Genomic DNA, 17,859 nt, shown 5'->3' with positions numbered 1-17,859 from the left:
TCTTTTTTTCTAGTTTGTTCAGTCTTCAGCAGCCCTGTTTTCAATTAATAAGTGGTTTGCAATTAGTGATGGGCAAGACATTTGTTCAGCTCTCGTTTTAACGTGGACCTACCTAATTCACACAGGGGAAAACAAAATGCAGACCAAATTGCAATTATCCTTTTGAAAGTTTTGACTTCTCTGAATTTTGCGATGCAGTCCTCCACCCCCAATGAGTGCAAAATACATATATCAGCAAAAAGGGTGCACATAAATGTGCAAAAATCCATTACATATCAGGAAACGGCTTGCAAAAATGTATATAGTAGGGAAAGCGAACACAAAAATGTGCATGAATTTTCACGATGGCTAAAAAAACAACTCACAAACCAATGTGAACTTAATTTAAGATTAGAAAAATGAGAAACTGAAAGCTTTGCCCATTCTTGTTCACACTGCAGCCATCACCAAGACAAACTACAAAACTAAACTAAAAAGGATAAAATAGCTAATAGCTGCTGCAGTTAGAACTGTGCAGCATATAATTATGCGTTTAAAGATGGTTGAAATGAATCTTTTGAACCTGCCTCAGAGCAAGCAGAGTAGGAAATTCTGTGGATGTCAACAGGAAGGGGATTCTTAAGTTTTGGCACCACCGCTGAGCATTCACTCCATATAAATATCCCAAGGAGAACACAGGGCAGCTAATAAAATAAAATACAATACTAAACAAAACAGACACAGGTGTTTTGAGGCAGTCGTTGCAATCCTGGTTGCATCTACTTGGAAGTGAGCCCCAGTTGAGTTCAATTGGGCTTGCTCCTAGATAAGTGTGTAGTGCCCAAGACTGCTGCCAAACATCACAATCCTAGGCATGGTCTACTCAGTAGTAAGAGCCACTGAGTTCAAGTGAGCAGGTATAGGATTGCAGTCAAAGTGCAGGCCTTCAAAGGTGCGCCAAAATGCACACGCGTTTCTGCATTCTGCCCCGTGACACCTTCTGAAATTCAACCGACAGCCCTGTTTCTCTTTTAGGATTTGCTCTACGTAATAGCGTATGGTCCTTCTCAAGTAAAACCACCGGCCGTACAAATGCTTTTCCACTACTGGCCCAACTTAAAACCACCCGGGGCAATAAGCGAATACCGAGGACTGCAGTATACAGGTATGTGATGTTCAGCCCAGCAGCATCTTAGAGCTGGATGCTGAAGCCTAACACAGTATTGTTGTGGATGCTGAAGAGATGGATGGTTCCCACCCCTGAATCGACACATTCACTTCTAACTATTGTGTATAATGCAGTGTGTTCGCAGAACTGTGTAGTAAATGCTTACATGCAGCAAGGTGTTTCTGGGTTAACGTGTTCCTGGTAATTTAAAAAGTAAAGTAGGTGACAGTTTCTTGACTAGAAAAAGAGTTCAGTGTTGGAATGCGCTCCCAAGGTATTCCCTCGGTGTTTTTTCAGATATCTCTCAGATATACTTTAGACTTAGGAGGTTCTCTTTCAGGGCAGAGGGCTGGATGAGGTGATCCATTGGGCACCTTCGAATTCTATGATTCTATAATGAAATTGCTGAGTTGTGCAGTAGGTCAGGCATGACACCTGTCAATCTGCTGCTGTGTGAATTCCCCTCTTGATATCTTTTCTGTAACTTGTTTGGATTCCAGGAGGGTAAGGGAAATGTCTTTCTTGGCTTCTCTGCTCCGCTTCTGCACTCTCTCTTTGTTCTCATGTAGGGGCAGTTCACGTGTGCTATTCTTTTAAACATTTCTTTAAAAGGGGGAACAGCTCACCTGAAACATGGAGATTGGGTGGGGAAAGTCTGATAACTGAACCAGCTTTCAGCGTGCTAGTATACATGCCAGCCACTCAAATTGTGAAGCTGGGAAGGCTTGTGCTACAGCAGACAGACTTATTGTGGGTTTTCATTTTGATACTATGAACCGATCGCAAGTCACGTATGAGCTAGAATGAGCTGCAGGTGAGCTTCTGGCTTGTGTGATGCTCCCCATCACATTTTGACAGGAGGAGCAGTTCAGAAGCTTCTGCTTCTGCTTTTGTTCAGCCACAATGCTCCTGAGCTGGAACTATGGTTAGTTTAAACATGCCAGCCTCAGAAACCATGGCTTGGAGCTAACTTGCTTTAAACTAACTATAAACCAGTTTGTTGCTCCAGGAATGCAACAAACCATGGTTAAGCAGAAGTGGAAGCAAAAGCTTCCAGGTTCCTTCTAGTGGCTGTGCAAGAGGAAGAGAGAGGAGGAAGAAGCAGGTGAGCACAAAGTTCATTGAAATTCATTACAGCTCATTATTGCGACGTGTGAACACAGCCAGTTCTGTCTTAACTCTGCAATGGCCCATTCCTCCAGCCAAGCAAGCAAGCAAGCAAGCAAGCACATGCTGCAGAAGTCAAGTGATTAATATGACTGTGCGAACTAGCCGTAGAAATATATTTTACTGTATATGCAGAATTATAAACAAGACTTCCCAGCATTAGAATAGAGGGAGATTCTCATCGAGTTCAGTGTATTTAATGCCTCTCTAGGTTCCCAGGCAGAATTCTTTTCTGCAGGCAGCCTGTTAGCATTTAAATGGACGTGCCGATCACTCAACCTGGATCCATAATGCAGGCATGCACTCTCAGTGCCCCTCAACTCGGTAGTTGCCAGAGCTGACATCAGAACTGGAGAGTAAAAATAATTCTAAACTGGTGTTCAGTATCTCAACCTGAACCTGAAACAAAATCTCATCACCTGAAATGAGTACAGCTGGTAGAAATGGTGTCTCAGCATTGTATCTGACCCATATTTAGCTCAGCAATAAAGTTATGTGTGTTCATCAGTGATGGTTTTGTTTTTCAGCATGGAATCCCATACACTGTCAGCACATTGAATGCCATAATGCCATTAACAAGCCAGCAGTGAAGGTAATGGACACTTATGCACCCCTTAGACTGTGCCCACTGAGGGGCTAATGATGTCCCAGCAGTTGCTGGAATAGTGGGGTTATCTGACATTAAGAGTGAACAAATGAAGGGACGGCTGCATCTCCAAAATAGCTTCTATTCAAACCATGACATTGCCAAACATAACCAAACCCTATAGCAACCCCTGTATCCCTACTGTTCAATTGGTTAGAAACTTTTCTCTAGTTTGCCCCTGGAACAGGGATTTCTTCTTAATCCTGCTATAATTCTGCACCCAGAGACAAGTTGCCTCCCCTCGAAGAGACACATTGCTTCCCATGCCCCTTGTACATTGGACTACTTGGAATGTATACACTTTATAGAGGATCAGAGGCCTTACTACTGTGCCAGGAGCAGAGTGTGACCAAGAAAAGGTGGCCCTAAATTGGCCCCTCTTCCTGTATAGGATAGTCCTGCCTGTTGGAACAGATGTTATTTGTCTTTGAGCCACTGTTTCCATCCTTCAGCTACAGGACTGAAGTGCTGGGCAGCTGTAAACCTAAAAAGTACATTGCATTCTGTACTGTACTTTTGACAGCAGAATACTGGTAAAAACCACTCCCCAGTTTGGGTTTGGTGTTCCTGGGTAGCATCTTCATTCCTCAAATAGCTCAGGATGAAGGGTTAAACTACATATTATGCTGAGGACATTGTCAGTGTGCATGTAATGGAATTTTTAAATAAGAAAATTAATACAAACCATCGTGGGGGGCGGGAATTTTCATCAGAACTGCAGTGCATGGGGAGGAGAAGTTTAATCCTCCCTTTGGCATCTGTGATGCCAACAAAAAGTGCCCTCCATGCTGCAGGGGGGTTCCCCCCGCCCGCCCATGTTATTTGCTGTACTGGGAGGGGGATTTTTGTCAGGATCATCACAGCAGGAAAGGAAAGAGTCAACCCTCCTCTCTCCATGCGCTGTGGTTCCAATAAATATTTCCCCCTGTGCCTAGGACATGGTCACTCACTGCACGTTAGGAGTATAAATTTGTTTGGTCCTAATTGTCAGATATGGGGACACGGGTGGTGCTGTGGTCTAAACCACAGAGCCTAGGGCTTGCTGATCAGAAGGTCAGCGGTTTGAATCCCCGTGACGGGGTGAGCTCCCATTGTTCGGTCCCAGCTCCTGCCAACCTTACAGTTTGAAAGCACATAAAAATGCAAGTAGATAAATAGGTACCACTCCGGCGGGAAGGTAAACGGCGTTTCTGTGTGCTGCTCTGGTTAGCCAGAAGCGGCTTAGTCAGGCTGGCCACATGCCCCAGAAGCTGTCTGCGGACAAACGCCGGCTCCCTTGGCCTGTAAAGCGAGATGAGCGTGCAACCCCAGAGTCGTCCACGACTGGACCTAATGGTCAGGGGGTACCTTTACCTTTAATAGCTCTGAGTTGATATGATAGCATTTGAGCAGAGCTGAATGTATGATCTCATGGTAATCAGAGCAGAACATACTGAATATTACAGAAGACTCGGGGATACCACCCAAACTAACGTCCCTGTGTTGAGCTCCCCCAACCATGAGTAGTACCACCCATTTCCTATGTTGATATCAGGGCATAACCTGTGATTCCTGAGCAGTTACATATCAGGGGTTAACAATCACCCTGAATGACTCTTGTGCTCTAAAAGAGCCTACTCACATCCCTTCCATCCAGTAAGTTGCTTCCACATTTCAGTTCAGAAACAAGCGGATCCGGTTCTCTCTTAATATTATAGTTTAACAGCCTTTTCTATTCTTGTCCACCCCAAATCTTGTTTGTGCAGAAGCTCTGCTTAGTTTGTGACTGATTTTTCTCCACAGAGAGCTCTGCAAACATTAATACGTTATTCTGAACCGTTAGCAATGACAGTATTCTGTCTTCTTTCTCTGCAATGCCAACATCCCAAACAAAACATTCAGCTCACCTGTGCCATTTTAACTGATGAGCCTTTCCCATACCTAAGCACAAAGAAAGCTGGTAAGAATGCCTGAGAGAGGCTTGAGGCTCATGAACACAGATTCCCTTTCGTCAGTGGAAGCAATGAGGTGGGTTTTTTTTTTTTTGGTCACTTGCAGGGGATTTGTGTTCACTGACTAGAGCACATTTCTGGAGAGAAACTGATTCTGTCCTTCCTGTGTGTTTCAGATGTGCATAGATCCTTCCTTGTCTGTGGCTTTGGGTGATAAACCACCCCCTCTCTACCTTTGTGAAGAATGCAGCCAGAGGATTGCAGGGTGGGTAGACTTAAGAGAGGCCGACCAAACCCAAAGAATCATGGTGAACTTGAGAAACCTCTATCCTAAAAAGCTATGCAAAAACTCTGGAACCTGAATTAAGTCAAAAGCAAAAGGCACACAGCTTTCTCTTAAGCTGAATGGTTAAGTACTGAAACTTCTAGAAATCAGAATAAATCAAGTTTGCAAGTAAGTGCAAATGCTGTTTGATGATTGAGCATGGTAAAGCAATCCAGTCTGATTTATTAGACACCCAAGTTCATGTGGCATCACAGGAAATGATTTGTTTGGAGGCAGTTCCACTCTTGCTGCCGGAAGTTGCTGTCTCCTGCTTGCAAAACAGCCCAGTTTACTTTGGAGAGGGAGAAAAAGGATTCGCCGGGTGTTGCAAGGAAGGATTTTTGGTTCAGGATGAGCGACGTCAAACTGGGAAAAGCAAATTGCTCCGATGGAAACCTATACCCACAAGAAATTGCTCAGGTCACTTCTGATTTTGTAGCTTGGTGGGGGACAATATTCCCTTTGCCTTTTGAAACAGAGGCGTGAGGTCTGAAAATAGGACTGCAGCAGGGGCAGAGAGGTTTTTTTTTAAAAAAACTTACCTGCATACCATAGTCCCAATCTAAATCAAGCCCTAAAAAGTTGTGTGCAGGGCAGCACATCTAGTTTGGCTCTGAGGGGGACTGGTATGGCTTCCTCACATCTAAACCTAGCATTTCATTTATTTATTAAATATATAACGGGGTCTGTGTGTGGCGAAATTCCAAAGTGTAGGTGCCCAATTCCGATATTGTACAGAGGAGACCGCCTGATAAGATGGTACAGTGGAACCTTGGTTGTCGAACATAATCGATTCCAGAAGACCGTTCAGCTTCTGAAACATTTGACAACTGAGGCGCAAAGGGATGTCGGCAGTTTCAATGGTGAAAATTGAGAAACGTGCCTTGGAAGCCGTTCGACTTCCGAGACGCGTTCAAAAACGGAAGCAATCACTTCCGGGTTTTCAGGTTCTGAAATGTTGGGCTTCCGAGACGCTCAAAAACTGAGGTTCCCCTGCACCTGTGGGAGGCCCTTATCTTTAGAGTGCAGTGAATGAGATAAGGGGTGAGAAAATATTTCAGGTATCCTAGTCCCAAGCTGTATAAGACATTATACACCAGAACTAGCACCTTAAAACCTGGTAGTCAGCTGGCAGCCAGTGCAATTCCCTGAGCAGCAGCATAGCATGTTAGCCCCAGTGAGCATTCAAAGTACTGCATTTCACACTAACTGCACCTTCTGGACCAACCTCAAGGGCAGCCCCACACAGAGAGCATCGCAGTAATCTATCTAGCACCCAACCTTGGCTGTACAGGATTAGGTTATAAACTTTGGCACAAAATCATGTAATTCTTCTCCATGCATCAGTTATTACAGGGAAGGGATAACACGACTTTCCATCTCAACAAGGCGTTGTTATTGCCTTCCGCGAGACATTTAGAAGGGAGCATTTTTATAGTGTAATAAAATCATAACAGTGGTTGCCGTTCAGTTTGGCGGGTTGCAGTTTATAGAAGCACATTTTAAAATACACCGTGGCTTCACCGCTTTGATAGTGTTTTCCCTTAGTTTCAGAGTCCAATAGTAATAAAAATTTAGGGCAAAGAAATGCACATTTACTAAAAATTAGACCATAAGGTGCACTTCTTATTTTTGCCTGCTGCTTTATAGCAGCCTTGGCATCACAACGAGGCCATTTGCAGAAGGGGGAAAAAGGTAATTTAATTTTATAGAAGTCACCTTGGTGTTGAAGTCATCTTTGATTTAAACCTGAAGTGAAAATAATTAAATTTGCTAGGAGGTCTGGCTTTTAAGCAGGAACAAGCGAATTAGATGGTGGAGCTGTTTGTTCTCTTTTTATGTTGGGATCACACCCGTAGCCATCTGAGGATAGTCAAAGGTGCTCTGTATTTCTTCATCTAATTGAGAATTTTCAATATAAGCTGCAAAAAATGGGTAGAACATAGCAGACCTGACATCAGTACAGCAGTAATGTGCGATAAATGCAATGTGACAAAGTTGTCCAGTTCAGAAGTAAAAATTACAGAGATAGATACTATCCATAATCAGGAGGAGCCCAGCCTGCGTAGTTTAAAAATGGCTTTTTCATATTTTATTTTATTTTATTTTGGTGGTGGTGGTAGGGAAAACACATCATAAACTACTCTGATTCTTTCCTTTCCTTTTAAGGGATCACAGTGAATGGTTGATTGATGTTCTTTTACCACAAGGTAAGACCATTTAAAGTTGGATAGCAAGTACTAATGGCAATACCGTGATATGGGAGTTTTTATAGAATCATAGAATTGTGGGATTCTAAGGGTGCTCAAAGGTCATTCAAACCAAGCCCCTGTATCGTAGCTCGGGGGTAGAGAATGTGGCATACATGCAGGAGGCCCCGAGTTCAAATCCCCAGCACCTCCAGTTCCAAAAATCAGGCAGCAGGTGATGGGGAAGACCCTCTGTTTGAGACCCCGGAGAGCTGATGCCAGTCTGACCAGGCGATACTGGACTAGATGGGCAAATGGTTTGAGCTGGCATTAGTTCAGGAATGATCAGAGTTGAAATTAAAGATGCCAGAGAATCCAGGCAAAAGTGGGAAAGGAAGCAGAAATAGCAGCAGTTCAGTTTCCGAAATGGAAATCAGTCAAACAAATATGACTCATTCACATTGTTGCTTTTAAGTGCACCATCTATACATAATTAGATAGATAGATATAGATAGATAGATAATTTATTACGGTCGGAGACCAGCTTATAAAACACACTTGGGGGTACAGTCACAGAAGGAAAACAAACAATTAAAACAATGTTAAAACAATAAATTTAAAAATAATGTACAACAATAAACTACCGCAGGGAGCTGATCCAGAGTCACCCATAGAACCGAGTTTGGGGATTTTCTTAACGAACTGGTTTGAGTTGGGAGGTGGTCTGCGCCTACAGATCTGTACACAGAACCTAGCGACCATCCAGGTCGTCTTCTGATCTTTGCCTAACAGGAAAAGGTCGTAGTTTTGCTTTTCCGGGAGGTCAGAGAGCCTCACCAGTAGGGGATCAATGGATTTACTATGTGCCTCTTCATAAAAGGGACACTAAAGAACAAGTGCTTTGGGCTTCCTACCTCCCCCAATGGACCGGCGCAAAGTCTCTGAGCATATGGGACTTTTTTAAAGGTTCCTTCCAGGACCAGTGAGGGCAGAGCTGAGCTTCTGGCGAGTGTGAAGGCCCTTCTTGCATTTTTAGATATGAGAAAGAAGAGATATGCTGCCAGTGCGGCTATATCTCTCTCGATTTCTCCAATTTTATAGTCAGGGCACCTTGAGCAGTCCCATTGTCTCTTGGTGTCTATGATTCTTTGCCTGACCGTAGCTTTTGCCTGGCCCAACCCCAGGCTTAGAAGGGCTTGAGGGGCAAAACCCATTTTCTGAAGAGTGTTCAGGACTGCTGTCTGCCAGCCTGACTGGAATTGGTTGCAGAGAATCAGTGGGACTATTCCTCGGGGGAGCAGCTTCAATGTCAGCCATTTGTAGATTGATGTTAGGCACATAATTAGTTACGTTTTTGACATTGTTTTAACATTTGCTTTCCATTGAAATGAATGGGTTGTAAGTTACATAACTTACATTAAATAGTGCACAGTGAGATGACTCGTGTATTCTTCGCAGGAAGCTGAACAGCAGCAGAAAGGAAGCAGCTCTGATTGCAACAAATAAAGGTTGGATTGGTGGTGTAGGAAGGGGGGAGCAGTGGGTGCAGACCGCCTTGGGTCTCATCCCTGAGGGGGGTGAACGCTGGGCCTGGCCTGCAGCGCGCCTGAGCCACACGTCTCTTTTTTCAGTCAGAACTCACTGGAACTCGGTTCCGGCACCTCTCAGGTGGGCGCCATTGACATTCTAAGAGAATGAGGGAAGTGCTCATGTTGAGTTCTGGCACCTCTTTTTCTAGAAAAATAGCACTGCATATTAATTATAGTATAGTATAGTATAGTATAGTATAGTATAGTATAGTATAGTATAGTATAGTATAGTATAGTATAGTAATCTTCATGCAGTGCTGGTTCCAGAATTGGGTGTTTTGTGCAAAGCAGAAATGGTAGCACTTTTCTGGAACCTGGCAAATGCTAGACCTTGACACCCTCTGTTTTTGTGTATTTCACTAACCCTGAACATTTTGGGGGTAATTTGTTGTGAGTTCGGCCAGTGCTTCTTGTGGTGAAATCCAGATTCTAGTAAGCCCTGAGTCTGGTGCCAGGAGTTCTACCCCATGGAGGCCTGACAATTTATTACGAACCCAGAATTTAGCGGCACTCTCTATTCCAGCTCAGACTACTTTTACCATCTGTGAATCTCTTCTTGTGCTTATTGTTCCAATGAATTCTCTGGCTTCTACCTTTGTATGGAGAACAGGGTCATGCTAATACTCCTTGTGTTGGACTGGCCAGAATCATTTACCATTTCCATGCAGATGGGAAGCAGGGAACACCTGCCATGTTTTAGAACTGTAAGAGAAAGAAGCTCTGAATTACAAAAGATGTCTCATTCTAGACGTCTAAACCTGCTTAGCTTTGCAAACAGAACTACAAGAGGTGTCTCATTCTGGAAGTGTTCTGTGTGGCTAGCGGTCTGTTTCCAGCACACATTTATAATAAGAGAAGCTCTGCTGGATCAAACCAGAGGCCCATCTAGTCCAGCATTCTGTTCTCAAAGTCTCCAGCCAGACAACTATGTAAATGGAGGCATTAGTGCAATACAACTCTCCTGTTCACGATCCCCAGAAACTGCTATTAGGAGACATAAATATGCTGAACAGGCAAACGAGATTTTTGATGGTCACACTATCACCACCTCATAATTCCATTTTCTCTAGAATATCTTGTAAGGCCCCAGATCAGCCTGTCAAAGGAGTGATCATAACTGTTTTGATATTCCGTTTACCTTCCCATTACAGCCGAAATTTCTGCTATATGTCAAAAGAAGGTAAGACTCTTCCATCTATGTGATGGGGCATCACTCTCAGCTTTTTATTTTTGTCTGTGATTTCATCTCGTCGTCACGTGCAGTGCAAATATTCTCCCATTGTCGTCGTTTTTGGTTAAGAGATGGAGGGTTCTGTCGTATTGGAGTCTGTGGAATGTTGCTGGAACGTGTTGACATTGTGCTTCTGATTACTGCGCGTTGATATTCAGTGGCTATTTTCAAGCGCTGCCTTGTTGCCATTCATTTCACCTTGCGCAGTTCGGTGTGAGTGCAATCCACAAATAATTGCTGTGGCACGAGGCCCGTAGGAATGAATGGAGATTACAAGGATAATTTAAAGGCTTCAGCAGAACAAAATGAAGCATGCTTACAAATTTACTTTCATCTAGTGATTCCTTTTAGCGCCTCAAATGAACAATTTGTTCTCGTTTGCTCAAACTGGAATTGCTTCAGCCAGGCTTTGCACCTTGGAGTTGTCACCACTATTCTATCAAAATATGGCCTTCTTATTTAAAAAACACACACAAGATCAAGGCACTGCTTACCTTTCCCTACCTCACGCCATGACATAAAGGAATTGTGGCACAATTAGACCTAGGACACAGCTATACAACTGCAAATATAACATTTTAAGTGCGTTTTAAGGGCATTATACGTAATTAACACTAGATGGCGATGGTGAGCTTATGGCAAATTCAATATATTTTTCAAAACAGTTTTTAAAAAGCATTTTCACAGTGTGTTTTTTAATATGTGTCTAGATTCCACCCTAGAGCAGGAGACTGAAGATGGCAAGAGGAAATGAGATATCTTGTTTGCAGTTCCTTGTTTCATTGTGTATGGCAGACTTGTGGGGTCTGCTTTATTTTTTCTTTAAAAAAACTAGTACCTCAACATCAACCAAGCGGAGCCATGTATGAAATTGTGGGAGCCGCCAGTTGCAAAATGGTGGCCCAGGGAGTAGAGTCAGTTACCTCCTGCACTCTGGGCTTTTTAAAGTCACCACAATAGTTCCACACTATACATTTAAAGCATATTCAGCACACATATAAATCACATTACTTTGCCCAGATAATCCTAGGAATTGTAGTTTCCCCCCTCACAAAGCTACAATTTCCAGTGCCTTTAACAAATTGCAGCTCCCAGAATTATTTGGGGGAACTCGTCAATGTAATAATTTCATAAAACATATGCATTTGACAACAGAAGCAGTGTAAGATTCCATGTCGCTAAAACTGAAATATATACACCCTCCAAAAAAATTGGAATTCACTTGCATTAATACCATGCGCCATCCTAAGCTTATTTTCTCTGAAATAAGCCCTACTGATTTTGATATGATGAACTTAAGTGACATTATTTACAGTAAGTATTCACCTACCATCTTTTAAAATGCACACATTGACCAGGGGTATGATTTAGTGTTTCGGAGGGCACACTTGGAATTTTGCAAAAGTGCTGTGTGTTGCCACAAAATGGGTGCCATGTGGGAGGGCATAGCCAGTCACAAAATGGCTGCTAAAAAAGCCAAGCATTTGAAACCCATGTTCTGCTCCTGCAGAACACCCATTTCACGGAAGTCAAGCCAGCAAATTTCACCAAATCACATCCAAGTAAAATTCTCCTGCCAACTTAGCAGTTTGAAAGCACATCAAAGTGCAAGTAAATAAATAGGTACTACTCTGGTGGGAAGTTAAACTGTGTTTCCGTGTGCTGCTCTAGTTTGCCAGAAGCGGCTTAGTCATGCTGGCCACATGACCCGGAAGCTGTCTGCGGACAAATGCCAGCTCCCTCAGCCAGTAAAGCAAGATGAGCGCCACAACCCCAGAGTCGTCCACGACTGTACTTAACGGCCAGGGGTCCCTTTACCTTTACCTAAAATTCAAACTACACACATATGTGTTTCTCTCCCTCCTGCTGGATAAGCTGCTAATTCTTTGAATAGATAGCTCTTTGATTCTTCCTCTCAGTCACCATGATGGGCTTAATGGCCCTTATATTGTTTCTTTCCAGAACTGTAGCTCGCATGTTAGGAGGGCTGTTGTCACGTGTTTCTCTGCCGGCTGCTGTGGTCGCCATGGGAACAGGCCAGTGCGCTACTGCAAACGATGCCACTCCAACCACCACAGCAGTGAAGTTGGGGCAACCGCCGAGACGCATCTCTACCAGACATCGCCGCCTCCTATCAACACTCGGGAGTGTGGGGCTGAGGAGCTAGTTTGTACTGTGGAAGCTGTTATCAGGTAACCCACAGCAGGCAGGTGAACACACGTGGAACCCAAATCCTGCTCTTGTCTGTCCCATTCCCTCTTCCATCTGTGCATGGAAATCATTCTAAGCTCTTAGAGCTCAACACGGTAGCGGGTGGTGCTGTGGCCCAAACTACTGAGTCTCTTGGGCTTGCCAAACAAAAGGTTGGTGGTTCAAATCCCTGCAACGGGGGTGAACTCCCATTGCTCTGTCTCAGCTTCTGCCAACCTAGCAGTTCAAAAGCACACCAGTGGTTAATTCTGTGTCCAGGGCAGCTGTCTACCAGCTCCACCTGGTACACAGGTTGAGACCCTACCTGCCTGTGGACTGTCTTGCCAGAGTGGTGCATGCTCTAATTATCTCCCGCTTGGACTACTGCAATGTGCTCTACGTGGGCTACCTTTGAAGGTCACCTAGAAACTGCAATTAATCCAGAATGCGGCAGCTAGACTGGTGACTGGGAGTGGCCACCGGGATCACATAACACCGGTCCTGAGAGATCTGCATTGGCTCCCAGTACGTTTCCGAGCACGTTTCAAAGTGTTGGTGCTGACCTTTAAAGCCCTAAACGGCCTCGGTCCAGTATACCTGAAGGAGCGTCTCCACCCCCATCATTCAGCCCGGACACTGAGATCCAGTGCCGAGGGCCTTCTGGCAGTTCCCTCATTGTGAGAAGTGAGGTTACAAGGAACCAGACAGAGGGCCTTCTCGGTAGTGGCACCCGCCCTGTGGAACGCCCTCCCTTCAGATGTGAAGGAAATAAGCAGCTATCTTCTCTTTAAAAGACATCTGAAGGCAGCCCTGTTTAGGGAAGTTTTTAATATTTAATATTTAATTCAACCAGATGGGCGGGGTATAAATAATAAATTATTATTGTTATTATTATAGGCAGGAGGGCAAACAGCATTTCTGTGTGCTCTGGTTTCCATCATGGTGTTCCGATGTGCCAGAAGTGGTTTTAGTCATGCTGGCCACATGACCCGGAAAGCTGTCTGTGGAGAAAAGCTGGCTCCCTCAGCCTGAAAGCGAGATGAGCGCTGCACCCTATAGTCACCTTTGACTGGACTTAACCGTCCAGGGGTCCTTTACCTTAAGCTGTCCCAAAATGTTGCTGGACTTCATCTCCCAGCAGCCCAAAGCAGCATGGCTAATGAGCAGGGGAGATGGGAGTTGTAGTCTGACAACATCCTGAGAGCGTCATGTTGGCTGCTATGCCTTCAGAACAAATGGGCAGCATCTCCTGATGCAGCAAAGCTTTTCAGCAGCCTAAACGCCACTATATAATTTATCCCCAGTATCCATATTTTGATTGTGCAATGCTATTCTCTGCTTAACCCAATTATCCTTTCAAAGCTCAGCAGGAGGGAAGAGACTGGATAAACCCCACAAACTTCTTCCCTTGGGCTGCAGGCGCTAATTTGTTTCATTTTATTTTAAATTCCTGCTATTTCACTTCAGCGGGTGCAAAATAACACTTAAGAAAAAAGAAGGAAATGTAGGTGCATTCTCGCTAATTAAAAAGTGTAAGAAAAGGGGGGGGGGAGGAGGAGGAAGTATGGTACCCAAAGTAGATAGGAGGTAACAGCTTCAGGAAACAATGAATTTAAGCACCTGTTTCAGATGCCTGGAGAAGGGGAGGTGAGGAGAAGGAATTAATAAAGCCTTTGACTCTTGCAGTTTGTCAGTTTCAACTGCTGCTTTCCCTCATCCCTTTGAAGAAACAACTTGCAGGAAGCAATAAAATTAGAGCGGTGGCTTTTGGAATGAAAGTGAACATGAGGGGGAGGAGAACAGCCCTGCCCACGTGATTATGTCGCTCCCTCTGCAGGGATGAAACATAGCGAGAGATGTGCAAACCAGGAAAATTGCCCCCATGAAATGCGAGACATCAAGTGCTATTCAACTTGTAGTTTACAGCAGAAAATCAATGACTAACCAGCACTAGGAGCTTCCTGTCTAACAAACTGGTTTTCTTTCATTTCATGTGTTTCCATTTGTTGCATTGCTATTTTAAAATTTTATTTAAAGTAACGTATAAGAGGAGTTTCTTAGTGTATTACACGCTGAATAATTTAATTTAACTTAATAATTCAATCCCTTCCTTTAGTGAGCTCAGGGCAACCTATTTTTGCCTCAAAACAACCCTTTGAGGTAGGTTCAGATCAGACAGAGGGTTATCTGACTTAGTAGACCCATCAAAAGCAATAGGCCTAAGCTGGTCCTGGCCAACAAATGCTTGTTGATTAGTTGGATGCAACCCAGAGGGATCGGTTTTCGATCACACCGTGAGCTTCACAGCTGAGCAGTAATCTGAAGTTGGCCCACTCAGGACCTAGACCTAAAAGTGGCTGTCCAAATAATTATGCTGTTTGGAGAATAATGAACACATAGAGATGAGCATAGTTTATATTAGCAGCACCAAGGGTCTGGAGCTACTTGTTCTCCACTGCTTTAACCCTCTGCCTCTGGTACTTTGTAAAGTAGATGTCTCCATAAAACAATTGATGGACAATAATACACCAGATGAGCTCCTACACTTTGCAATGTAGCATAATCAAGGAACATATATGGCAGGAGAACAGGTTACTTAATGGACTGCTTTTACTAATAATGAGGTTGCCCGCATCCTGAGATCAGCTTCAGGGGCCCTGCTTGTCAACCTGCCTATAAGATAATCAGAGACAAAGCCCCATGGATATATAATTTCCTCCCAGAAGTTATGCATATGACCCCATCAGTTCATGTTTTTAAGCAGACTCAGAAAAAACCCACTTTTCAAGCTGCGCTTTCTCTTGCAGCAGGCGTGGGAGACTTGTGGCCTTCCAGATGGTGTTGGACTACAACTCCCATCACCCCTGACCATTGGCTGTGCTGGTTGGGGCTAATGGAAGTTGTAGTCCAACAACATCTGGATGGCTACTGGCTCCCCATCCCTGTATTTGAAGATTTATATTGGCGATAATTCGAAAGTGTCTTAATTTGTTTTTAGTAAATTTTTCAGTAAGGGTGTGCTGGTGGTCCATGAATTATCTTAGAGACTGCTCCTTTCAATTGCTGCTTTTCTTGAAACATGATGCTGTCTGTATACACTGGATTTTTATTTTTTTTTAAATAGAAGGCGCCTTGTGAGGAGGGGTTTGCCATAAAATCAAAGGCAACAGAGAAAAACATAAAATAATAAATGTGGGGCCTTGTGCACAGCTGTATTTTTGGCATCTGTTTAGAGACACCTGATGTTGTTGTTTAGCTTGCTGAAGGAGGCTGAACTCCATGCAGAGCAACGGGAGTATGAGCTGAATCGCAGGAGACAGCTGGGCTTATCCTCTTCACATCATTCTTTGGACAACACAGACTTTGATAACAAAGATGATGACAAGAATGACCAGCGCCTTCTGAGCCAATTTGGAATTTGGTTTTTGGTGAGTTTCTTTTGCTTTTCCCGTTCTTCTTCTTCTTTGGATTCTAAAGAGATTACTATAATATAATAATTTACTGCAGAGCTACATAGTCTAGAAAAGCAGATATGAAACAGACTTTGTGTAATTTTCCAGAGTCACTTCTCAAACAGGTTTTGTAGGTTATGGAAATAATTTAATAATAATAATAATAATAATAATAATAATAATAATAATAATAATAATAAAAAATACCCCACCCATCTGGCTGGGTTTCCGTCTAACAAAAGATTAAAATACAATATTCCGTCAAACATTATAAGCTTCCCTAAACAGGGCTGCCTTTAGATGTCTTCTAAAAGTCTGGTAGTTGTTTTTCTCTTTGACATCTGGTGGGAGGGCATTCCACAGGGTGGGTGCCACTACCAAGAAGGCTACAAAGCCTGCAGAACTTACTTGATCTGAGACCTTAGCAGGGCCAGGAGGGTTTAAGTGGGTCTGTTGCTTCTTTGTTTAACATTCACATACTGCTTTTCCAAGTAGTGTTGCACAAGCTTGATATCAGCCTTGTCGCTCCTCGTGGTCTTTCCCAAAGACTTTCCACTTGCACACATCCTAACGCATCTCTTTCCTCCCACTGCAATGAGGGTGATTGCAAGAGAGAGCTGGAACTTACCCTGACTTTTGAACAAAACATGTTTTCCAGGTAAGCCTTTGCACCCCGAGCGAGAACACCCCCACAGAGAGCTTGGCTCGGCTTGTGAGCATGGTCTTCCAGTGGTTCCATTCCACGGCCTACATGATGGATGACGAAGTTGGCAGCCTGGTGGAGAAACTCAAGCCCCAGTTTGTCACCAAATGGCTGAAGACAGTGTGCGATGTCCGGTTTGATGTCATGGTGATGTGCCTCCTTCCTAAACCGATGGAGTTTGCACGGGTGAGGAGTCTGCCCATGTTTTCTTCTGTCAGTAGCTTGTTGTGAACTGTGTTCTGAGTGGAGGTTGACCCACTGGGGAGAATGGAGCGTTGCCTTGTCAACCTCGCTCTGCTCCCAGCCAATCTCCTGCCCTACCTCCTTTTTTTCCTGGAGGGTGGCACTACGAGCTGTCATTCAGTACCTCCTTAATCTTGGTGTTGCCTTTCTGGAACTCAACAGGGAGGGGGAGGGGGCAAATCAAGAACGAGCTCCACCTACTCATGGCCTCTCTACCTTCCGTCCTCCAAGTCCCAGTGGGCACAAGCCATCACTAGCTCTTTGGGCCACCTCAAATTGCAGAGTTTAGCTTCACTTTCATTGTTCTTGCTATAGGAGAGAAGAAAATGTACTGTTGTTGATTATTCAGTAGTGTTTCATGACTGTGTGGTGCCATGTATGTGTTGGGCTGTTTTGAAGGGGGGGAAAGAGTCCTTAATGAAGTCTTTCCCCCCTATAAATTCCCTTAGGTGGGTGGATACTGGGACAAGTCCTGCAGCACGGTGACGCAGTTGAAGGAAGGTCTGAACCGGATCCTGTGCTTAATTCCGTACAATGTAATCAACCAACCTGTGTGGGATTGCATTATGCCAGAATGGCTGGAAGCCATCAGGACTGAGGTGCCAGACAATCAGCTGAAGGAGTTCAGGGAAGTATTAAGGTAAGTAGGAGGATGTGAAAGCTTTCCAACTCTTGGTGGAGGCTTCTGTGCATGTGTCAATCAAATTTCAGTGGGGGAATAATGGCAACTGGGCTTTTGAAAATAGAACGCCAAAGTTAGTTACTCTTTAAAGGTAAAGGTAAAGGTACCCTCGACCGTTAGGTCCAGTCGGGACCGACTCTGGGGTTGCGGCGCTCATCTCGCTTTATTGGCCGAGAGAGCTGGTGCAGCTTCCAGGTCATGTGGCCAGCATGACTAAGCCGCTTCTGGCAAACCAGAGCAGTGCCCGGAAACGGCGTTTACCTTCCCGCCTCAGCGGTACCTATTTATCTACTTGCACTTTGACGTGCTTTCGAACTGCTAGGCTGGCAGGAGCAGGGACTGAGCAACAGGAGCTCACCCCGTC

At 44.2% G+C, this 17,859-nt stretch overlaps 1 protein-coding gene and 1 long non-coding RNA gene across 10 annotated transcripts in view; one reads left to right on the top strand and one right to left on the bottom strand.

Moving 5' to 3' along the window:
- LOC310845116 overlaps window positions 1-17,859 on the bottom strand; it is a 579,409-nt gene that overhangs the window by 32,488 nt on the left and 529,062 nt on the right. The window lies entirely within an intron of this gene.
- UNC79 (unc-79 homolog, NALCN channel complex subunit) overlaps window positions 1-17,859 on the top strand; it is a 125,867-nt gene that overhangs the window by 27,803 nt on the left and 80,205 nt on the right. For 8 of the 9 annotated variants that reach the window (XM_083729766.1, XM_083729760.1, XM_083729762.1 and 5 more), the window contains 9 exons: window positions 1,015-1,144; window positions 2,842-2,906; window positions 5,068-5,156; window positions 7,386-7,426; window positions 10,146-10,174; window positions 12,188-12,417; window positions 15,672-15,843; window positions 16,526-16,756; window positions 17,263-17,453. In XM_083729766.1, coding sequence (XP_083585892.1) covers window positions 1,015-1,144; window positions 2,842-2,906; window positions 5,068-5,156; window positions 7,386-7,426; window positions 10,146-10,174; window positions 12,188-12,417; window positions 15,672-15,843; window positions 16,526-16,756; window positions 17,263-17,453 — 1,178 coding nt within the window. The remainder of the gene's footprint in view (window positions 1-1,014; window positions 1,145-2,841; window positions 2,907-5,067; window positions 5,157-7,385; window positions 7,427-10,145; window positions 10,175-12,187; window positions 12,418-15,671; window positions 15,844-16,525; window positions 16,757-17,262; window positions 17,454-17,859) is intronic. The other variant, XM_083729764.1, reaches the window with a different exon arrangement.

This window comes from Podarcis gaigeae (genome assembly GCF_964106915.1).
Source record: "Podarcis gaigeae genome assembly, chromosome: 1".
In the NCBI taxonomy this organism is placed as follows: Eukaryota; Metazoa; Chordata; class Lepidosauria; order Squamata; family Lacertidae; genus Podarcis; species Podarcis gaigeae.
The sequence above is the reverse complement of the archived record's forward strand: the minus strand, read 5'-3'. Positions and strand labels throughout refer to the sequence as shown.